General features: G+C 36.3%; 2 protein-coding genes across 26 annotated transcripts in view; one reads left to right on the top strand and one right to left on the bottom strand.

Moving 5' to 3' along the window:
• Positions 1–2,212, bottom strand: part of EMC2 (ER membrane protein complex subunit 2) — a 565,050-nt gene extending 562,838 nt beyond the window's left edge. For all 25 annotated transcript variants that reach the window (XM_011291431.3, XM_011291432.3, XR_006592742.1 and 22 more), the window contains exon 1: positions 2,063–2,212. In XM_011291431.3, coding sequence (XP_011289733.1) covers positions 2,063–2,102 — 40 coding nt within the window. In that variant the 5' untranslated portion in view covers positions 2,103–2,212. The remainder of the gene's footprint in view (positions 1–2,062) is intronic.
• Positions 2,213–2,251: 39 nt separating this feature from the next.
• The window catches only part of EIF3E (eukaryotic translation initiation factor 3 subunit E), a 238,298-nt gene continuing 215,792 nt past the window's right edge, over positions 2,252–24,757 (top strand). Inside the window, exons 1-2 of the mRNA XM_045050167.1 lie at positions 2,252–2,372; positions 11,685–11,792. The gene's annotated coding sequence lies outside the window, so the exon portion shown is untranslated. The remainder of the gene's footprint in view (positions 2,373–11,684; positions 11,793–24,757) is intronic.

Raw genomic sequence — 24,757 nt, 5'->3', positions numbered from 1 at the left:
AGAGTAAGGGGGTAAATAGTTTTAAGATACAGCTGGAGACACAGACAGGAGCTAAACCATCTTTTTTATAAAGCACTTAATAGTTTAAAAGCACTTTAATGTTTTCTTTTTTTGTTGTTGTTTACACCTGTGAAGTAGTTAATATTTATTATTCTAAATCTAATTACATTACTTCTCATCAGAATGCCTACAGGGTAAGGTCCAAAGGTAAATCACCTTGTCTGCTGGTAGGTATGACAGTTACACACCTACTTGTTCCTACCATCTAATAATCCTATACTGAACATACCTTCAAAGTAGCACTTTCTAAAAAGTATGAAATATTTGAAAAAAAAGTTTTAAAAAAGAAAAAAAAGTATGAAATATTTGAAACATTTTTAAAGTAGCATTAAAAATAACAGCCACATGTGGATCCTGAGAAACTTAACAGAAACCGATGGGGGAGGGGGAGGAGAAAAAAAAAAAAAAAAGAGAGGTTAGAGTGGAAGAGAGCCAAAGCATAAGAGATTCTTAAAAACTGAGAACAAACTGAGGGTTGATGGGGGGTGGGAGGGAGGGGAAGGTGGGTGATGGGTATTGAGGAGGGCACCTTTTGGGATGAGCACTGGGTGTTGTGTGGAAACCAATTTGACAATAAACTTCATATTGTCAAAATAATAAATAAAAATAAATAATAAAAATAAATAAATAAGTAAATAAAATAAATAAAAATAAATAAATATATAAAATAAAAATAACAGCCACATATCTACCACCTGGCTAGTAAATATCCTGACACAAGCCTTTTAAAACTATGTATTTACAGGTTTGTCTTCTCCATTAGACTGTCTTCTCCATTAGAGCTCCATTAGACTTCTCCATTAGACTCCGTGAAGGTAGGTACTGTGTGTTATTTAATATATCCAAGATTTAGCACTAAGCAGTTAATACTTTTGTTTAATATAAGTAATTCTCCAAATACAGGTAGAAATACTGAGGTTCACAGTGCACTAGAGACCACAAAACCAATAATAAATTATTGAATTCAGTTCAAGTATAATGGGATTTTACTTTTTCCCATACAGGTTTGCAATTCTGTAATACTGGATAGATATACTCACCATTAAATGGTCAATATAACTTTCAGTCCACATGTTATTAGGTCATTGTTTAAACATTTGAAGAAGGCATTCACTAAACCAGTAAGCTACTGAAGTCTGTTAAATGCTGGGAATATAAATTTCAATTACACAAGTTTCCTGCCTTAGAGAAACTCTTAGCTGTCCTCTTAGCCATGCTTCCCACTGAAGTTTTTAAGAGAAAAATCTCTCTTACAGAATTGGTTCAAAGTCTGGCTGCTTCCAAATTTAAAGAACACACTCCACCTTAAAGTAGGATGGATAAAGAAACCTACCACACTTGAGCGTATGCCCAACATAACCAGTTCTTTACCCCTTCCTAGGAAGTAAGAAGTAAGAAGAAAATTGTGTTATGTGCATAAATGTGTTTTCAGAGAGAATGGGGCTGCGAATAATTAAGAGAAATCAGAGATCCAGTTATGCAGAGAGAACAAAATGTAAAGTGGCATGTAGAAGAATCAGATTTGTTCATGACTCTTCCACAGACCTTCATAGAGTTGTAACCCTTACACAGCACTGAATACAGGGCCTACAGGCCCTGTATTTCTTGGCTGCAGGGAAGCTTCAGCAAGCAACTACCCCGCTTCCTCTTCGCCGCCCAGCAGCCACTATAAAATGTGTGACAGCCCCAGGTCCCTCCCGCTTTATAATGGAAGCTGCCCTGGGCCACTGTACTGGAACGGAGGTATGTGAGTCACTGAGTCTATCGGAGCACAAGCGGGGGACCGGGGGGGGGGGGGGACCGCGGGGGAACACCGTGGATTCTAGTCTGTGACCGGGCCACGGAAGGAGCCGGCCTCAACCTTCTTCTCAACTTGGCCCGTCCAGAGAGAGCTCAAGTGCAGAAGACAGACCGGAAAACCCAGGCCTCCACCGGCAGCAGGTACTGCCGAACCGCTTCCCAGGACTTTTGGTCTTTCCGCACCCGCCCTGCTCCCAGTTACCTTCCCAAGTGACATCGTAAAGCTCTGAGACCTTCGCCATCTTCTCAGAACCTGGAGGCAGGGGGTCAGAGGGAGGGGAAACACCGTCACGTGACCTACGACCGGGCGGTAGCGACTTACGACACCATTTCTCATTGGTCGAGAGAGCGGAGGGGGCCGGATCCTCCGCGCACGTGCACGCGGCTCGGTGGAGGGGCTGTTGGAGAAGCTGTTGGAGAAGGGGGCGGAGCGAGCTGGGTGGTGAGCGGCAGTCTGGGACTCGGAGGACCGAGCGGCTAACCGCCGGAGGCGGGAGTCGGCGTGGGATGAGGTGACTATTTCACCGGGGAGTTTTAGTAAATCCTGTGAGCTTTTAATGTGCGCCACACCCGGTTTTTCTTTTTCTTGTTTTTACATGGGTGTATTCATTCTTTTCCCACTCCCCGGTCAGTATCTTGTTCTCTTCAGGTACTGCTGCAATGTGATTTTCTGCTCCAATCCTTTATTTGTCCGCAATCTTCCTACTTCCTAAATGGGATTTGCTTTCCATATCCTTTTGAATTTTGACTAAACTGATACACTCCAAAATTTTTTATTAATCTCTTTGAGGGACTAAGCGGGATTCTGCCTTTGCACATAATGTTTGTGTGGCCGAGGACTTCTTAATGTTCACGTGAATGTCTTCGTGCCAACCTGGATCACTGTCTGCCACTCTATATTTGAAATCTCGTAAGATCAGCCAATTTGTAAGTCCTTATAATTAAATGAATGAAAGAAATACTGAATAAATGTACGAATGAAACCATCAGAGCCCCTGCACGTCGCTCCTCTGTAATCTCAAATGGGGGGGAGGGGGAAGGAAGCCCTCTTTCCCCACCCTTTCCCACCAAGCTAATTGCTTTCAGAAACTTTTAGACGTAGTTTACTAGAGCTAAGAAGAAATGTCCGGAGGAGAAGCAATAATAATAATAATAATAATAATAATAATAATAATAATAATAAATTCAAACGCATATATTTAGTATTTAAAATTAATGGAACAAAATCGTAAAGAGAGAATATGTAAAGTGAGGAAAGAAGCCTAAAAATCCCTGTAGTTAAGGGTCAGTGAAGAACAGGCAATCAAGATAGAGAAAGGAGAAAAGAGAGTCCTATCCCACAACCAAGGGAGTACAATTTTAAAAGAAAACACACACACACACACACACACACACACACACACACACACACACACATCAATGGCACCTGCCACAGACAAGTTATGTAAGGGCAGAAAAGACTTGAACTTATACAGTTGGAGTAGATTCTGAATGAGCTTCATTTTCTGTAAACAGAACTTTTTAGAAGTTCTTCACTAAAAAAAGTAAAAACCCTCCGCTCAGAAATTCACATATTTGGGCCGCCTGGGTGGCTCAGGCACTTAAGTGTCAGACTCTTGATTTCGGCTCAGGTCATGATCTCACCATTGGTGGGTTCGAGCCCACTGTAGGACTCTGTGCTAACAGCTCAGAGCCTGGAGCCCGCATAGGATTCTGTGTCTCGCTCTCTCTGCCCCTCCCCCGCTTGCACTCCGTGTATGTGTGTGTGTGTGTGTGTGTGTGTGTGTGTGTGTGTGTGTGTCTTTCTCAAAAATAAATAAACACTTAAAAAATTTTATTAAAAAATAAAAGAAATTCACATATTCTAATTCTTCAATAAAACAACTTGGTGTGATGGAAACAAGGACTCAATCACACAGATTTGAGTCCAGGCTCTATTTAGTAGCTGCGTGACTTTCAGCATGTGTATCTCTAAGCACCAGAGATGCTCATTTATAAAAAGGAGTTAATTATATCTATATAAAAAGAAAATATCTACTTTGAGTTGTTATCAAGATTAAAGGATACTGCATGACACTCCCATGGAGGTACCAGTCCTTTGGCTATAAATATAAATATGCTGATGACTCCAGAAATTCTCCCCTGAAACCTAGTTTGGCTTTTTTGACATACTCACTTAGATAGCTAATATGCATCTCTAAGTTAGCATATCCCAAACAGAATTCTGGATTCCTGCCACCATGCCCCCCCCAAGTTGTCCTTCCCCACTGCAGTTGATGACACTGTCCACCGAAGTTGCACAAACTAAAATTTTAGGAAGTATTGTTGATTCTCCATCCCCTACATGCAGTCTATCAGCAAATTCTGTATTGTACTTCTAAAATTTTCCCAAAGTCTATTTGCATCTCCACTGCTACTACTTCAGTCTAAGCCACAACCATCTCTCACCTGAATGCTTATGGCTCTCAAATGACTCCCCCAGACAATAAACCCATATACTGTAAACACTTTACCACAGTTTACAGGGCTTTACTCTCTCTGGCTCTCTCCTACCATTCTTTCTTCACTAGACCCAAGCCGATCTCCCTACTCCCTATTCCTCAAACATGCCAGACTCCTATCTGCCTTTAGTCTGGCATTTGCCCATTACCCCTTTTCCTGGAATGTTCATCTCTTCAAGTGGCTGTCTTCTTTTTGTCATTCATATCTCAGTTGTATTGAAAACTATCTACTTATGAAGAGGCCTTTCTTGACTCTCCAATAACAAGTGGCTCCTAGTTAATGCCTTTTGCATCATTATGACACTTACCACTTATTCTGTTTACTTATTTTCTGTATTTTTCATTATTATCTAAGTTCCTTGAGAGTATAAACTTTGTCATCTTAGCCTTGTCAGTTGAACATAGGAAAACACCTGGCATATGGTAAATGTTGAATGAGTGAGTTGGATACTCAAAAACATAACAGCTTGTGTAAGTGATTGTTAGGATAATATTTCATAGTAGTGAACATACGAATTCTACTCCTTGGTTATGGATGGGAGGTTCTCTCTTATATTATCTATATTTTCCTAAAAATTATAAACATAGTGAGTTTGGGACCATACCTATCTGTTTAACATCTCCCAGCCACTTAACACAGTATTTGGTATATGTATTTGTGACATACATCTACAATTTACTATTTGTACTAAATTGTTTATGCCCAACATTTTGTTGGATTTCTTGAGGGAAATCCTCAAGAAATTGGAAGCCCAAGGAGGTATCTTTTAAATACTTACAATGGTTATTAACAACTACAACTAATTAAGGGAGTAAATATTCTCTAGTCATTTCAACTAAATGCCCTTGTAACTGGCTGCTACTGTCTCTCAGGCAATAAACCTTATGACATTGTGTTAAAGGAGGTCATTTTCAGAATTTTTTAGCTGGAAATTTGAATGATTTCATTTTAGATTTAAAAGGTATTTATGAATTGTTAAAACTACATTTTTCAAACTTTTTCGCCTGCAACCTATATTAAGAAAATACATTTTACATCACACAGTATGCATACATTATATATAAAACCAAAACAAAATTTACAACCTAGCCCTACAATGTGTCTTGTCCTCTCTAGTTCTATTCAAATTGAGTCAATTTTATTTTGTTTTCTAAAAACACTAGGTGCAACCCACTAATGGGGTAATGCCAGTACTTTGAAAAACAATTGGACATTGTATATGTTTCCTAATCTGAGGCCCTGAAGTGATGATTTGCTCAAGTTCTTGCCACTAGTGGGTAACAGAGATGGCAAATACGTATGAAGGAGATCAGCTGTTTAGATCCTAGATAAAAGATGATATATTTATAGGAAAAATATATTTAAGGGAAATTTTTTTACCAATAGTACTTCCTGAAGCGGGAAAATGACGGTGTTTATATATCGTAACATTTTAGATATCTAATAAAACTTGCCCTCCTCAGCACACTCAGGAAAAAACTGGTATGTCAATGACAAAACTTTTTATTCTTCTCTAACATTTTATAATGTAATTGTAAATGTAAATTAAAAAGAAATATCTTCTATAGATAAAACCATAACCCTGAGAATATAAACATCAAGTGTACTTTCTATAAATTTACTTTTATAAAATATTTTCAAAATGTTATCTCTCACTCTCTCACTTCTTTGGAAAAGAAGCTTTGATTCATGTATGTTAAAAATACTTAATTCAGTTTTTTGACTGAACACTCCCCAGCATTGGTGACAAATACCAAGGAAATACCCAAGCAGTCAAATATTGGATTATACCATGTTAGACACCATGGGAAATGCTATCTCATTTAATGATCTCAGTTAAACAATGAAAAAAGCACATGAATATGGTTTATGATATGCCTTTTTTATTTTGACACTATTGTATGATTTTCATTTTTTTTATAGGCTCATGTTTGAATAGTTAGAATGATAATACATCAGAATGAACTAGATTCAGAAAGGAATAACTTTGAATAAGACTTTATTTTCTTTGAGATGGGACAAGCTTTATTTATTAAGCCTGATTGGCCCACAAACCACTTTGGAGTGCTTCTCTTTTATGATCAAAGTTTACTTAATTCAGTTACTATCTCAGACATTATGAAAGACTAAAGCAACTTCTTAAGAGTAATAAACCTTATGACATTTATAAAATGGACATCATTTAACAGGACAGAGCATAATACCATTTTAATTGATTTTGCAATATCCAACATCATCATCAAATCATGTACTTAGAATCTACTATCTGTTTTGTTCTGTCTTAATCATAGTGAATTAAAATATCCCACATTATGTAGCACAGTTTATAACTTCTGTTTACTATGACAATTATCCATGAAAGTAAATTTGTATCACTGTAACTTTCATATAAAATTTACTATAGCTTTTAAATTGTGTTATTGTTTCTAATTAGTGAATCATAACCACAAATCCCTTTGTATTTAAGGGAAAATATTACTTATTTCATCTTCATTCCGTGTCACTAGATTTTGACTGTGATACATTCACATTTGGAAGGAAGTTTTCCTTAGAGTTTTATTTACCAAAAGCCAGATTAACATGGAGTTGTTTTAGGAACTTTCTGAACATTGTTTTTATTACATTTTTTACAGATTTTGTAATTTTATATGGCCTGTCCAAACAAGATAGCCTATACCCCCTTTGCTGGCACAGTTGTAGCATTTAGGCACTTCTAGTTTTTCCATCTTTGCCATTATTTGCAGTATATATGTTTTAAAATGTGCCAGCAGTTCATTTCACATCCCAATTATATTATTTTAGAAAATAAAGGAGAGCCTCTGGGAAACATTTCCAGTGAGATCACTTTGGTCCTTTCATAGTAGAATTCACAAACTGATAATTACCGCTCTGTGCCATAGTTGTAACAGGGAAGAGGAAAGTACATCCAGAAAGAGTACACCCAGAATTTCTCCCACATAAGCAATAAATTAGAGCTGTTTCTTTTTGAGATTTATAACCATACTTAAGAATCCACTTTTTCAAATGATACTTAGTTAATTTCCCCAAAGTGCATATTCTGTTCTGATACACACATATATCTGTGCGTATGAAACAGTCCTTGTGCAGAAAGGCATTTTTGCAAACATCCCTTTTGGGTACCAAACATCCAGGAGTCTTTACAAGCTATTACAGTGACCTGATGGTCTCTAGAGCCCATCTAGACTTCATTTTCTACAATAGAACTATAACTAAATTCTTTACTTGAAGAAATATTTTAAAAAGTATTTATTCACAATGAATAAACTGTGTTATGGGTAAATTCACATAAAAATATACTGAGTGTTAACTTACATATTTTTGTCTAAGTACATGTTACTCTGTTACAGACACAATTTTTGTTTTTCTACAGTCTCTCTTCTGTGATTTGTTAGCATAATTCTAGCCACAAGTGGCTTAAGTTGTTCATTCAAACCTAAAGCTCTGATGTATCAGCCTTGCCATCAGGGCACAAGTTCATTTCCTCTACTGGTCATCTTTCTCGCTCTATGGTCATGCTGACCATTTTTGGCTAGAATTGACTGAAATGCCAGCAGCAACAGTGGGCACTAAGTGTCCATCTTATCTTACAGATCATAAATTGTATGCTTTTTTGCACATACAGGGGCTTACTTGGGCAACTCCATGGATTTATTTGGGAAAAAGTCTGGTTTCTTGGCAGAATTTCACTAAGAAAACTGCCCATCCCCCAAATCCATTCTACCAACCTCATCCATTTCTATCTCATACCTGCAGAAACAGCACAATGTCAAATGTTTTTTTAAACTTATGTAACATAATTTTTAAATTCTACTTAAAATTATTTTTTCTTAGTTGAAGTATAATTAGCATACTATTGTATTAGTTTCAGGTATACAGTCCAATGACTCAACAATTCTATACATGACTCAGTGCTCATCATGAGAAGTGTACTCTTCATCTCTCTTATCTACTTCACCCATCCTCCTAACTACCTCCTCTCTGGCAGTCACCCATTCATCCTCTGTATTTAAGAGTCTGCTTTTTTGTTTCCTTTTTTCTTTGCTTGTTTGTCTCTTAGATTGCACATACGAGTGAAATCATATAGTATTTGTCTTTCTCTGTCTTATTTCACTTAGCATTATATTCTCTAAGTCCATTTAGTTGTTGCAAATGGCAAGATGTCATTCTTTTTTATGGCTAAGTAATGAAGAATTATTACTTGTGTATTAATTGTGTATTTTCTTTATCCATTCATCCATAGATGGATGTAACTTGGGTTACTTCCATATTTTTGCTATCGTAAATAATACTGCAATGAACATAAGGATGCATATATGTTTTTGAATTGTTTTTGTTTTCATTGGGTAAACACCCAGCAGTGGAATTAACTGGATCATATGGTAATTGTATTTTTAATATTTGGGGGAAACCACCATACTATTTTCCACAGTGGCTGCACCAACTTACATTCCCACCAGCAGTGCACAGGGGTTCCTCTTCTTCACATCCTTGTCAACACTTGTTATTTCTTGTCTTTTTGAGCTTAATTATTCTGACAGGTGTAAGGTGATATCTCATTGTGGTTCTTTATCTTAGAACTGTGAGGTAGGGAACAATGTAAGTGTGCTTTAAAGCTGCAACTCAGTTCAAATTGCTGCCATCTCACTGGAGATTTTTTGAGCAATAGAATATTTTAACTTCCTTCTGCCATTATACTTCCAATACAGATTCTTTTTCATCTTTTAATAATGGGTTTGAGCATTTCTGTGGGTGGGGTGGGAGCTGCAGCTGTCAAAGGCGGGTGTTTTCAATTGATGCAGTTTCTAGCAATAGCAAGAGTATAGAATATTAAACATAACCTCTATCTAATCTTGAGAAAACATCAGACAAACCCAGACTGAGAGCCATTCTGCAAGAATAACTCAGTAGTAGTCATTAGAGAGCAACAGTGACATATACTGTTCTTCTAAGCTTTTAGACAAATGCTTAGTCTTAGACATCCATTGACAGATTTTAATGTCCTATATGTGGTGGAATTAAGTGTACAGTCTTAAAAGTTGTGAAAGTCCCCAAAGTAGTTTGTATTAATTACAAATTGTACATACCATGTCATAGAAGGTATGCAGTTTCATTACATTCCAAAGTAACAGCCATGGATTATTTGCCAACACATATGTACGTTGCTCTCTAACCCCAGGTTGCCTATTCTAGCTATGTGATTAAGCAATTTGAGCAAGTTATTTTAACTTCATTGAACCCTACTTTCCTCATATGTCAAATGAGCATATTAATACTTGCTGATTATAACAAGGATTACAAGTAATAAACACAGAATTTCTCACACAGAGTTTGGCATGTGGTATAATACTCTACAATTATATACCAATTATTAAGTACTTACTGTGTACGAGGCCCTTTACAAGTTGCTCTTTGTTGATTATTTCATTTAGTTTTTACAACAACCCCACTTTGCAGATAAGGGAATAGTTTGGAAAGGTTAAATAACTCGCCCAAATAAATTATGATATGCCCCTTCCCAGAGTTGGATCTTACTAAAAAGTAGCTTTGTCATTTTGGTACTCTGGGAAGGGAAAGCTTGGATGGGGAAAGTTTTCAGACGATGCCTATTTGATGCCCATGAAAGAAAAGAGAGTAGGAAGTTGGATTGGACAGAAGGAGGCTCATGCCATGATTTAGATCTGACAAAGTATTAGCCAATTCAATAAAAAAGCTCCTGAGCAAAGATTACCCATTAGAGGAAACCTACACTGGGCAGAAATGACCAGGCCCCAGAACTACCACATGTTCATTTGTTGGCTAGGGGCTGCTTGCTCAGAGGCTGAGATAAATTTTGAAGGCTTTAATAACTAGAGGCTGTCAGCTTCCTTGAACTCCCTTGCAGTTGAATAGCAAGTTCTTAATTGAAGCGAGATTCTGACGGTGCCTCTCCCTAGCTGCCACAGGAGCTATTATTAATATTATTCCATTCTGGGTGTAATCTTCCATTTTTTGTTCAGAAGTAAGTCTCTTGAAAAACTAGCTAGACCCAGAAGCTGTTTAACATAGCTAGTAGGCATGGAAATTTCATTTCAACTCCACAGAATGTCTTCTCCGCGCATATGATTACTAGGTCAGCAATAGTTGCTTTGTATTGAAGAAAAAACATGGTAGATTATATATAGCCCACAGAGACATGAAAATTTGCTTGTTTTTTTTATGAGACACTAATCAGGAATTATTCATTCTTTTCTTGGTATTGGAATTCATGCCACTGCCATTGATAAATTACCTAGAATTTCATATTTCTTTCTTTTTTCAGTAGGATTCCAAATATATACAAGTAATTTAGAATTTTTAAACATCTTTCCAAGAATAACAGTATAATTGAAAAATGGCAGCAGTTTAAAAATTCTAGAACTCAAGATCTCCATAAAGTACTGGAGAATTCCAAAGATACTGTACTCACAATGCCCCTTGATAATTCATTGAGTAGCTGCCATACTACCATTGATGATTGCTTGTTAATAATTAAGTAAGGCCAAATTTTATTAATACTTTACCACCAAAAAACAAAATTAATTTACAGATCTGAAATATGAATGGTGCATAAATCCAAAGGCCCTCACTGTCAACCTGTACTTCTCCCTTCTGAATGCCAAGATGGTCCTAGTTAGCATTTGCTGCACTGCACAGATGCCCTTCTAAAAAGGGTATTACACGTGCTTCATATCCTGGCCTGCCAGAATGAATGATATAATGAAATCGGTGCCTAATGGGAGAAGGCAGAGTGCTTCCCAGAATCAAATGAATAAGCAAAGTTATTGAAGGACCGTACCTTTTAAAGAAAGAATTAAAGCAACAAAAGAGTAATGGTGAACAAAATCTTTAGTGGTTATTTTCAGGGAACAGTTACACGGGACACAGAAACTATGAATCTCAATGCACAAATTCAGGTGTGTAAGAACAAAATTTACATTTTTATAAAACTCAATTTCTATTTGAGTATCTTCTTGGAAGAAGACAAAAATTTAATCTCAGTTTGGAATTTGCCCCTGCATTGCTGCCTTCTCCTTTTTCAAGGCTACTCTAACTTAATGTGAAAGTGATATTTAGAATATTGAACAAACCATGGGGCAAGGTCACTGTGATAGGAGCCTTCAAGATGGTCCCCAATGATTTTCACCTCCTCGTTAGCACCCTATGTATGGCCCCTCCCACACTGAATATGGGTGACCTGTGTTATCAGTATTTCAGAAATGATGAAGTATAACTTTTGAAGCTGTAATAAAAGACATTGTAGCTTCTGCCTTGCTCTCTCTTAGATCACTCATTCTGGGGAAGAAAGCTCCCATGTCATGAAGACAATCATGCAGCTTTACAGAGAGATCCACATAGTGAGGAGCTGAGGTGTCCTGCAACTTGCAAGCCATGTGAGTGACACATCTTAGAACTGGTCCTCTATTCTCATTCAAGACTTCAGACTCAGCTGACATAGTGAGTGCAAACTGATGATATATATTTAGCCAGAACAGCTCAGCTAAATTTTTCCCAAATTCCTGACCCAGAGAAATTATGTGGGATTACAAATGTTTATTGTTGTTTTAAGCTGCCAGGTTGTGGAATGAAGTGTATACAACAATAGATAACTAATACACCAAACAATCACAAGGGATATAGATACTGGCTTTAGTGCTTATGAAGCATCCTGGAGCCTCCTCTGCTACTTGAGGCATTATCCTTTAGTTTGGGGAGGGTAGGTGATTCTGGGTAAATGTCTATTTATCAGTGAATGCAAAGTACTTTGATAATTTATCAACCAGTACAGCCATACCAGTTCTATACCAGTCATGTTTATGTGGTCTCAAGGCATTGGGAAGCCCACCTAAGTCCAGTTAGCAGTACAGTCCTTGTTTCTCTCCACAAGTGCCTCCAGGTCCTGTGGCTCTCCTAACTACTTCTGGGTAATGTGGGCATTTGAGGTTCCCTCCTTATGCATATTTCCAGTCTTTTATTTTTCTGGGTCCTTTCACCTCCTTGAGATCCTGAAGAGATATAAGGCTTCTCTCCCTAGGAGGCTCCAAACTTAAATTTTATCAGCTCCCCTTGAGACTCCTCTTCCTTACCACTCTGGCCTCCCTTCCCCAACCCTATGTGAACAATATTTCAGTCTCAAGGAACATACCCCTTCATCCTCAATGCTTTATTCCCCAGGCATTGTCTTGTGATTTTTCCAGAGGCACCTACGTACATCCTCTCTGATGATTTTTGAAAACCAAAACCAGAGAGATGAGGTTCCTGACTTCCCAGTTTTCTCCCTGACACTCCCTAAGACAGTAAATTCAGGGTCTGGAGGAAGGTGAGGCAAGTTTCACCTTCAGAGAGACAGGCAGAAAAAGAGAATGTCATTTCTTACCTTAAAAATGTTATCCCACTGACCTGTGTCTAGAGAAATTGATATCTGCCCACTAAAAAACTGTTGTATTAGCTGGGGCATGATTATTACATCAAAATTCAACAGGCCCTCGTTATACCTGTTTGCTCTAATTCCATGATGATAAAGCAACACTTTGGTTTAATTTTCCAAGTACCTAGACAGGTACTTGAAGGAGTTACTTTCCTCACAAAACCTGTGAGGAAATCAAAAAGTATATTGATACTATACTTCATATTCTGTATCTCTTTCCTACAGAGATCCTTGTCTGACTTCCCCAGACTGGGGTTAGGTGCCCTGCTCATATGCTCCATCCAGTATTCTCTCTCCCTGAAAGCACTTATCCCACTGTATTATAATCTTTATATATCATCATTTGTGTCTAGCACTAGACTCTAAGCTCCATTCAACATCTGTGTGTCATGTTCATGATCTGTCCCTAGAGACTCAATAATTATTTGTAGAAAGGCAGAAGCTCCATTAGATCAATGCTTACTTATTTGGGGCTTTATGACCCAGTAATATTTCCAGGAAAAAGGTGAAGGAGTCAGTATAAATTGCCAACTTTATATTTTGCTAAGGGAGGACGTTAAAAGCAATAACCACAGTTTAGCATCAAATAATTTTATCTTAAAATTGCTATTTAACACCAAAAGAGTTAGATTCACTAAAGAATAGTCCCTGAAAAGGAGTGTTTAACCTCTTTACCAGAGACCAGTTACAACTTCTACCTGAATTGGCACCACATGGCAGACACATTTGAGAACTGCTGAAACTTCTTAAGTCCCTTCCTACTTTCAGATAGATAACTTACGTAGATTTGAAATGATAATTCACCTGTTTCCAAGGGGGCACCTTCTAGATTTTTTTTTAATGAAACACTCCCAAATAGCTAAAACTTGTTTCTTGTCCTTACTATCTGTGTCTTTAAAGAAAAAAAAAAAGTCACTGAACATCTTGGCACATGATTCTCAGCTGGGACTTACTAGCCTCTTCAAGAATTTTGGATTCAAAACCCTGAAGGAGTGAACATATTAGAAAGTAAGAGCTACTGTAATTTTGTTTGTCTTCAAAACATGTTCAGGGAGGGGTTGCTCCAGTCTGATCTAAGAAGAAAAATAAAATTATAGTTGAAGGATCATCGCATGACGCAAAACACTTCTGGCATGTTTATGTTGAATATAGCTCTTGTCTCATAAATTAAGCAAAATTCATTTTGATTAAATTGCACACTAAAGCAACATAAATGTATTATTAGTGTTTCATTTTGCGAATCAGAAAAGTTCTTGACAAAACAGTGGATATGTAAAGAGCATTTTCATTGGAACTGGAACAGAAGGTACTTTTATCACTTCAAATAGGTGTGGTATCGACAAATGGCAAAGACAATAAAGAAAACACAGAAGCCATGTTTCTATTTTAAATGTCACTTATTTTGAGAACCCATGGGATAAATTACAGCAGCCTTTGGAAAAGCAGAGACATTAAAATTGGGAGATGGAAAAGATGAAATCAGTGATGATGTAATCTAGGGCCTTGATGACACAGGAGACTCCCTTAAAGATCCTGCCTTTATGCTGTGTCTGTTGTAATGCTTCAGACAAGGACAGATTTCTGAATCTGAATTGTGCCTTCACAAATATCTTTCTCCTTATTCTTATTTTTCTTTGTATTATAACTTTTTTGCTGTCCTGAGGGGAAAAAAGAAAAGAGGCCTTAATATTCTGGTTTTAGTCCATTTTTTTCTTACCATAGTATACAGAATAGAATGCTGAAAGTAAAGGCATGTTATTTTATGTTATAAAACAATTTCACAAGTAAATTTCACAGCCTAAGTCCAGCCTTTTAATTAAATAGTAGATAAACAAACCCACATGCAGGAATAAAAAATAGAAACCTTGTGAATTATAGATCTCTCTACATTATAAACTCTCCAGATGAATTATGCTATTTTTACATAGTGTTTTTTTGCCTCATCAGAATTCTTCAATATAAAAGAGTAGTACATTGACTCTGGTATGAAACACACCACATGTAAAATAAAACTTATGAAAAGTAATCTGTTTTAACATATTGGTTGTCGCAATTATGATACTACTGAATGTATTAACTTAAGGAACAATTGAGTGGCCAGAAATGGTATTTATCATTATTATTAATCTAGCCTGATTCAGTATGAGTGTAGGGCACAAGAGGTCACATTTACACTATATATTTTTAGAAATGTAAGATAGTCTTGCAGGTTTTCATTTAGTTCATGAATAGCTAATAACACGTTGAGCCATTAATTTTGAACAAAAGTTTTCCCATTCTCAAAATGCTAGGAAATTAAAAAATGATGTTGATAATATCATTTTTTGAGAAGTGTTAATGATAAGAGTTAAATAGTTTTCCTATCAGGAGCTAAATTTGGTTTATTATTTACAAAAATTGTTATAATTGGCAGCATAATATCACTAAGCAGATACTTTAGTGTCAACACGGACAAGATTATCAACCTGAGTTGCATGCTAAGCACAATTAACAGAAAAACCAAAGTTCAACCAGAGTACACTGATTTGATTCTGAGAGTTCTCCAAAGTTTCAGATTATAGTCACCTTAGAGCAGTTGCATGAGTTAACTCAAATAGACAATTTTTTAATTAGAAAAGATAAATATATTTTTTTAATTTGAGGGGGGAAGAGGTGTATATTACTCAATGAAGTTATAAAAACCCTTTCTGTTGAAAGACTTAGGTAGCTGAGCTTCTGAAATATGTCTTTGAATTACCAGTGGGCAAGCCTATAAGGAGGCAATTGTTTCTGACGAAATTGTCACCAAGGGGTAGACACTCAAATGAAATTGTAGGCATGCAAATTGTGATCTGAATAAATATATGACACAAATATACAGACATGCCATTTCTCACAGCTACTGCCGAAAAGAAACTCTATGAAGTTTTTTTCTATTGCAGTTAATATATTAAAACACTGATATTCCTTGGAATCGTAAAACCTTGACTTCATTTCTTACTTTACCAACTATTCATAACATGACCTGGTGTAGGTCCTCTGACTATGTCATTTGAAAGAAGATAATAATACCTACCTTAGGAGGTTATTAAGAAGATTAAATGTTCAAATGGCTGTGAAACTATAGCACAATATCTGACACATGAATAAAATTAACTTTAAGTGGTTAAAAATAATCACTGTAATGAAGTCATCATGTCATGGACTAGTTCTATTTTGTTTTCCATTCATCATTCAGCTGTAGTAAAGGATGATCTGGCAAATTGTGTAATATTTCCTTGGCGACAGTTAAATAGAAGCCTGAGGTAGATTTGACAATAATATCTTGGAAGAAACAAAGATAATTGCTATTTGTTACATTTTTATCCACACTTCACTAATCCATCTACTTTAAATTTATAAAATCCGCAGGCAGTTGTTCTGAATTTTCAGCCAGATAGCCAGGAAACTCAGATGGTTTTTTAAGTTTATAAAATAAGCAACTGCCTACTCAAAACGAACTTGTCCATGGGGGTGCCTCGGTGGCTCAGTCAGTTGAGCATCCAACTCTTGATTTCTGTTCAGGTCATGGTCTCATGGTTGATAAGATCAAGCCCTCCATCAAGCCTCATGCTGGGCTCTGTGCTGACAGCACGGAGCCTGCTTGGGATTCTCTCTCTCCTCTCTCTGCCCCTCCCCTGCTTGCACGCCCTCTCTTTCTCTCTCTCAAAGTAAATAAATAAACATTAAAAAAAAAACACTCTTTAACTTGTCCATGAAGATGTGGAATGCAATGAGATTATAATCACATGTGTTCTCACATCTCTTCCCACACATAAAGAGTTTCTTTCTCCTTGGAATTTCTCCTTAATATCCTTAAGAAAAAAAGCCAAGGTATAAGTGTCATTTAACATAATTTTACTTTTTTCAGCTTCAAAAGGAAATGAAAGCAGTTATCAAGAAAAGAGCATATGGGATATTTTAATGACGGCTAACATAATGCTAGTTCAAATAGCTCCTGTGTTAGAATCTAATGTATTTCTTCCAGCTCATCACTCATGCCAATCCTGTTCCTTAATACTTATCTACATAGGATATAAAATAGGTGGGAATGCAAGAATTTGCTTCACATAGTTGGAAATATAATTGTAATTTTAATCCTGTAATATAAAGCAAAACAACAATAGCATGAACAATAACTTCTGGAAACTTTTCCTGTGACACAGCATCTACTGTCATACCATCAATAGCCATAATGAAAATCAAGTAATAACTCACATCACCAGGGAATCATATTGGCCTTAAAATACTGATCAATTGTGGGAATGTCTCTAGGATGAAAAATAATACTAAGAAGTTTCCTATAACTTCCCTGATTTAGAATTTTCATGTGTGTGAAGAAAAAAATTCAAGAACAAGAGAGACATACATTCTTATGCTTTTTTCATTTCACCACTTCATTTGGGATACCTGTCAGTCAATCCAATTTGGAGTGTCTATTTTGTTTGGAGGAACGGGTTAGGAGTGGAAAGAAACCTTTTGAGTCCTTATCAAGAGAGCTGGAAAGGTAGAGCAAGTGTGTTAGTCAATTTGCCTATTTGTTAATCTCTTCTCTCGTTCCATGGTCCCTGTCAGTGAGTGTCAGGTCACATGACAGATCCCTCAAACACAACCCACAGCTGATTGTATTAATTATAGGTACTTGACTCGAGCTGAACCAATCAGATTCATCTTCCAAACATTTGGAATTAGAATTTAGAAATTCTACTTGGCAGCTTTGGGCCACTTAGGGAGACCATGTAGAGCTGACCCTGGAATAGCCATGTTTGAGCTTGCGTAAGTGAAACACAGAAATCTCCACAGAGAAAGAAAAAAATTGATTCAGGCGCATAAAAAAATGAAGAAATGAAAGTCTCTTTGGTCGTAGAGGGAGAGAATAGAGAGAATGAAATCAACAGCCTTAGATCTTGATGGCATTCTGTTTCCTTGTTTCAGTCTCTCAAAAAACCTGCCCCTGAGTTTTTTAAATAGTGTTTTATCCTTTAAATGAATTTCCCTTCATTAATTAATTAGTTTGAGTGAGTCCGTATTCCTTACAACCAATGACTAAGGTAAGAAGTAAGCCTAGTCTTACTTGAAAACAAAGTTTTACAGAACTATATTCTTAAAGTTACTATTATTAATTTGGTAGAATGTGTATGACAGTTTGGGTCTTTTGGTTTTGTTTTTGAAAGGTAGTATGTGTGTTGGGGCGCTTGGGTGGCTCAGTCGGTTGAGCGTCCGATCTCAGCTCAGGTCATGATCTCACAGCTTGTGAGTTCGGACTGTGCGTCAGGCTCTGTGCTGACAGCTCAGAGCCTGGAGCCTGCTTCAGATTCTGTGCCTCCCTCTCTCTCTGCCCCAACCCACTTGTATTCTGTCTCTGTCTGTCTCAAAAATAAATAAACATTACAAAAAATTTTTTAAATAAAAGGTAGTACATGTGTAAGTGTAAAGATGTCAAACAAAAGCAGAAATTTCATAAATGAAGGCATTAATCTAATGTGAAGTAAGATAAATATTATTTGATCATACTAAAAAAAACTATTACAAATAGAGTCCAGCTTTACACTTAAAAGTTCTTTTATAATATTTAAAGTTTACATATAGATGAAATATGTGCATCTTGACTGTTTTCTAGTCTCTCTTACCCCTTGTTATAATCTTGGATATTCCTTTTTGTGTTAGATTTTTATTTTTATCAAATATATGTACATAGTTTTTATTAAGGCAAATTTTGCTGAAGTAATTATAATAATGCCTATCTTCTTCACCCAAACCAAATACTGAATTCTTCTAAATGTATGTTTCCCTGCTATTTCTGTATTTCTAAATAATATTGTTTACCGTAATCTCAGTATAGCAGTGTCATTGCTGCCACTGCTTCTTTTCCCCTTTGCATTCCCTTTTTATATAGGGTTTACTTTTCTCAAACACCCAAATTTATTCAAACACGCAAATACATTTTGCCATCATAGGCCAACTAGAACACAGCAATTCTTCCTTCCATCTCTATAACCTTTCATTTTTCTTGGATTTACTTAAAGTGTTCATTTGCCAGTTTTTATTATTCATTTGTCTAAATTTACTGTAGTTTTTCAGTACTGTTTTTGAGTGTTCAATCATCAATTTCTTCTTTCTCTGCTTTTAATTTCTCTTCTATACCCTGTTCCAACCTGGACTGTTCTTTACACATTTCAGTTCTGGGGAATTTTCTTGTGTAATTCTTTAGATGATTTCATTCCCTCCATTTTCTTGCTTGCAAGTTGGATCTTTTGTTGGATCCTCTAAATTCTTTGTTTTTCATCTCGTTTCCCATCTCCTTGACTTTTTTGCTCTACTTTTTGGGAAATGTCTTCAATATCATCTTCCAAATCTTCTATTAAATTGGTCTTTGGGCTATCTTATTTTTTATTCCTAAGCCTTCCTTGTTCCCTGTGTTTCCAATAGCATGGTGTTCTTATTTTAGTTAGCAGTAATCATCTGTTACCTTTCTGAGAATACTATGTAAAGTATGTTCTGCTCCTTTCAGTGTCTGTTTTCTTTAGATGTTTCATTTTCTCTTTATCTTGTCTAATGTCTGCCTTTCATGTTGAAGACTTTACTCAATGTCTTGTGATGCTCAGCTGTCTGTTTCATATTTAAGTATAAGTCACTAGAATATTATGTGGAAGCACTATGTGTTTATGATGAATAGGGTGTGGCTTTTTTTTTTTTTTAATTAGGATCTCTCAATGTCAGTTTCATTAGGTTTTCTTTGGGGGTCATTTGATTCTCCAGAGAAGTATTCTCTTATTCTTCTAACTGGGTGGGTATATGTCTCAACACCTATATTCCAGGAGCAGGGTCCAGAAGGGGGCCAGAATCCCATCAATCAGTATAAAAATTTTGACTTACCTTTTTGGCCTCAGCCCCATTTCCTTTCCCATACCTCATGTTGATTAGTGCTCCAAAGCCTCTGGGATGTAGTAAATTATCTAGAAGCTGAAGCATTGATATCCTCCAGGGTAGAAGGTGGGAAGAAAATAGGGAGGGCATTACTTAGCTTAGAAGTGTGGGGGAATAGATAAAATCTGAGGATCTAGCTACTTTCAACCATTTTCCTTGGTTTTAGCATTGAGTGTCACTACCAACTTCCCCAGTACCCTGTGCCTCAATGTCCTAAATCTTTCCATGTTTCTGTAGGGCAAATTAAACCAAAAAGAAAAATGGAAGAAGAAAAAAAAGACAAAAAACATGTTTTTTCTGGGTAACGTCCTATGTGTATACCCACGTTTTAGCTTCATTTACTGAACACCACTCTCCATCTGCTTTCTATCACCCAGAGAATTCCATTTAAATCTCCCATCATCTTTATCTCCCTTCATTTTTTTTGTTCTCTTTTTATTCCTTTACTTTATTGGTGCTTCAAGAGAATGAGGAAATTGATGCCTAGTTAATCAGAAGTTTTCTCCTCATTTCATGTAGTATAAATTTAGTTTCCCTTCTAAAAGATGGTTCTGCTCATCCCTCTTGCCAGGTCCTGAGTTTATCCCCAGGGTAAAATAATTCAATATGAAAAAACTAGCATGAAGAATTTTCCTGAATTTACATAAAGAAATTTCAATTACAATGTTCTATAGTTTTCCTTAATAAAAAGCAAATTAGCCAAGAGGAAAAAGCACACCATAATGGTGGTAGCCACAGTTGGCAGAGTTGTGAATTTTTAGCCAGTGAACACACTGGCTCAGTGAGTGGAACAATGATTCAGTTAATATGATCAAGCTGAGTGATGAAGCTCCAGGGACATCCCCAAAGAAGGAGAATGCCATGTGTTTGCCACTGATCCTATTAATGTGCTTTGCTCTTTAAACTGCAACCTTAAAAATAAAGTACAAAATTTTAGTTTACCAGAGTCACTCTTCACTACTAGAAGTCATCTGAACTTTTAAACATTGGCCAAAGCTTTCAAATTACTTTATCAGAGTTAGGAAAATCTGGTTGTAAACTATATGCTAAATAATATCAGATTAGTTAGGAGAATAGCTTAGTGCAGTTTAACAAATAAGCCTGTCCTTTCTTAATTTCACCCCACTTCTGCCACCATATGATAGGTACAACCATTCTGCGGTCTTTGAAAAAACACTGTGTAACTGTGGGCTTAGACCTAGGTCATTCTTCTAGATAAACCTTATAATTTAGGCTGACTTTTTGAGTCTCCCAAATCCTCGTGCACATAAATTGTCCTCTGCTATTCTATAGATGTCACATAATGTAGTTAAATGGCCACTGTATGAAGAACAAGAGAAGTTTTAGACCTAGTCCTATTTTCTAAATTTCTGTGTCAGTTTCCCAGAGTTGTGTGACTCAAACAATAACAGATGTATGGAAATGCCTTGTAAGTTATAAAGAAATATGTATAATTCATAAATAAATTTCACCAATTTTAGTTTTTAGAGCGATACTGAGTGATGATTTTAGGAATGGGAATTTTAATTTTTGTAATAAAAAGAATTTCAATGGATTAATTTGATGGGCCTAACTTTTAATTAAGATTTTATGACTTCAAGGGCCACCTGAGTGGCTCAGTCGGCTGAGCATCCCACTTCAGCTCAGGTCATGATCTCACAGTCCATGAGTTTGAGTCCCACGTTGGGGTCTGTGCTGACAGCTCAGAGCCTGGAGCCTGCTTCGGATTCTGTGTCTCCATCTCTCTCTGCCCCTCTCCTGCTCATGCTCTCTCTCTCTCTCTCTCTCTCTCTCTCTCTCTCTCTCTCTCTGTCTCTCTCTCAAAAATAAGTAAATGTTAAAAAAAAAAAAACAAAACATGTATTATGACTTCAGAAAAGAAAAATACCAGAAGGCCTTTTCCAAGTTATGCATTTTCCTTGTAACTAGCTAGAGTGTTTTTTGGGGGGCCAAATTGTGACCCCCATCCTAAATTTCTATTTTGGAGCTCAACCTCCAGTACCTCAGAATGTAACTTTATTTGCAGATAGGACCTTTAAAGAGGTAATTAAATTAAAATGGGTTTGTTAGGGTGGACCCTAAGCCAATATGACTGGTGTCCTTACAAGAATAGGGGGTTAGAACATAGAGAGAACACAGGGAGAAGATCACATCTTACAAGACAAGGAGAGAGGCCTAAGAAACAACCCTGTAGACACTTTGCTTTTAGACTTGCAACCTCTAGAATTGTGAGAAAATATAAGCCACTTTTGTTAAGTGAGCCCTAGAAAACAAATGAACTGTTTTAGAGTAAAAAGAAGGAAATGTCAGTCATGTCCCAGACTAACATGCATCCTTTCCTAGAAATTTCACTAATAACCAAAAGATTATGTCTTAGGATCCGAAAAATATTGGCAATTTTATTAATTTAATGTTATATTTCACACTATTCTTTATTGTGTTTAGTTTAAATTTTACTAATAGATAAATTAGCAATGCTTTATACCTTATGAATAAAGCTGCTGTATAGTCATGCATTCAGTAGCATCATCAGAGTATATATGATATTAGCTTTGTTTTTTTTTGTTTTACCAGATGAAATTTACTGAGCTAAAAGCTCGAATACAGCTAGTATGCAAGCCATTCTCCTGGCAATTTATATACATCTATATAAATTTATGTGCCTGTATTTATATATACATATATATAGTCAGTAAATTAGAAAGGTCTAGGTGGGAGATACAAATTTAGAAGTCACTATCTTTGAAAAATAACATAGGTCCTCATTTATATTTAAGACCACTTGAATTTTTGAAACTGGTAGTTCCAGCATGTTAGGTTATTAATATTTAGGTTATTTTTTGTTGATAAATAAAAATATTTCAAAAGCCTGAATAGTTGACTGATATAATCTTACTTGCTCCAATTTATGAATCATAGGAAAAGAGGACAACTGTATGTTATTTGGCCTAAATATAACAAATGTCAAATATTATCTCCCTGAACATTGAAATATAATCTTCCTGTATATTTGTCCCACGATATTTAATATACAGGGAGATTGTATTTGATATAAGTAACATAGAGTAAAAGGAATATTATCTTGGCACATCCCAGTTATGGGATTTCTGGTTACTTTTTTCTTAGTTAAGAAAAACAGTAAAGGGACATGGAATGTCCTCTATGAATCTTAGTTATTTTTGCCATTTGGAATAGTTTTGCAGCATGCTGGAATTGCTTGGTCTTCAAGCAAGTTCTTTGGACTGAAAGGAGGTATTCTAGAATCTAGAAAGCCATTTTGTTTTATTATGTAGAAAAATAAAATATGTAGAAAATTAAAGGGTGTTAATCTATTTTTTGAATAAAGACTCATAAGTCAAAGATAAAATAGGAATCTAAGAAAAGTAATAGTAACAAATGAACATAAGCTGTTTCCTGTAAACAGCATACATTCCGACTTCTCTCTTGTTCCTATTTGTGAGTTGTTTGCCCCTGCACTTGATCGCCCAATTTCATGACTTTTTTTTTCAATTCAGGCTGTCATTCCAGTAATTTTTCCCTCTCCTGCTTTATTGTTATTTTTCTTTCTCATGGATTATAAGCAAGAAAACATCATGGCTTCTCACATCAGTCTTTTGTACTTTCCTTTCCCCAGCTATCTTTTATCAAGAACACAAATGGCATTCACCTTTCTAAATACATACACTGGTTCATTTTCTTTCCTCATCTTACTTAGCTTCAGAGCAACATTTTAATTCTTTTTTTTTATTATTATTTGAGAGAGAGTGTGTGTGTGCACAAGTGGGAGAGAAGGGCAGAGGGAGGGAGGGAGAGAATCTTAAGTAGGGTCCACACTCAGCGTGGAGCCCAACATGGGGCTCGATCCCATGACCCCAGGATCATGACCTGAGCAGAAATCAAGAGTCTCGACACTTAACTGACTCATACACCTAGACACCCCAAGAGCAGCATTTTAAACAGTGACTTTCAGGACACTCTGTCTATTGGTTTTCTTCCTACCCTACTGGCCACTTCTCAGACTCCTTTATTGGATCCTCAAAATCTTTTTGACCTAGCAACATTAGAATGCCTGAAAGCTGAGTTACTGAATATCTCTGTAATCTCATCAAGATACATAGCTTTAGATGTCATCTACCTGCTGGTGACTTCTAAGTTTATATCCCACCCCCTATTTCTCTTCTCTGACTTCAGACTCATATATATATATATAATTGCTTACTTGACATCCTTAATTGGATGTCTAAACAACATTTCATACTGAATATGGTTAAAATTGAACTCTTGATATTCCATTCTTCAATCTGCTTTCAAACCAGTGTCTCCAGAGTCTCCCCTTCCTCAGTAATGGCGACTACATCAGTTCAGATTTTCAGTCCAAAAAATTTTATCTTTCTCTCATACCCCACATCCAATCTGTCCATAACTTTTGGCTTTTTCTTTAAAATATATTCAGAATTTAACCTCTTCTCACCACACCTGTCTCTCACCTGGATTATTGCAACTGCCTTCTTATGGTTCCTGCTTAACTCCTTGTTCTCATATAGTCAATATAAAAGCCAGAGTAAGCCTTTTAAAAGATAAGTAGAGCCTATCATTTCTTTTTTTTAATTAAGTTTTTAATTCATGTATAGTTAACATACAGTGTTATATTAGTTTCAGGTGTACAGTACAGTGATTCATCTATTCTGTACATTACTCGGTGCTCATCATAAGTGTATTGTTTAATCTCCATCACCTGTTTTCCCCACCTACTTCCCCTCTGGTAACCATCAGTTTGTTCTCTGCAGTCTGTTTCTTGGTTTGTCTGTCTGTCTGTCTCTCTCTCTCTCTCTTTGAATTTTTCCTTTGTTCATTTGTTTTATTTCTTAAATTCCACATATGAGTGAAATCATATGGTATTTGTCTTTCTCTGACAATATTTCACTTAACATTATACTGTAGCTCCATCCATGTTGTTGCAAATGGCAAGATTTCATTCTTTTTTAT

Source organism: Felis catus, chromosome F2, assembly GCF_018350175.1.
Source record: "Felis catus isolate Fca126 chromosome F2, F.catus_Fca126_mat1.0, whole genome shotgun sequence".
NCBI lineage: Eukaryota > Metazoa > Chordata > Mammalia > Carnivora > Felidae > Felis > Felis catus.
This window is presented reverse-complemented; position numbering and strand designations above follow the sequence as displayed.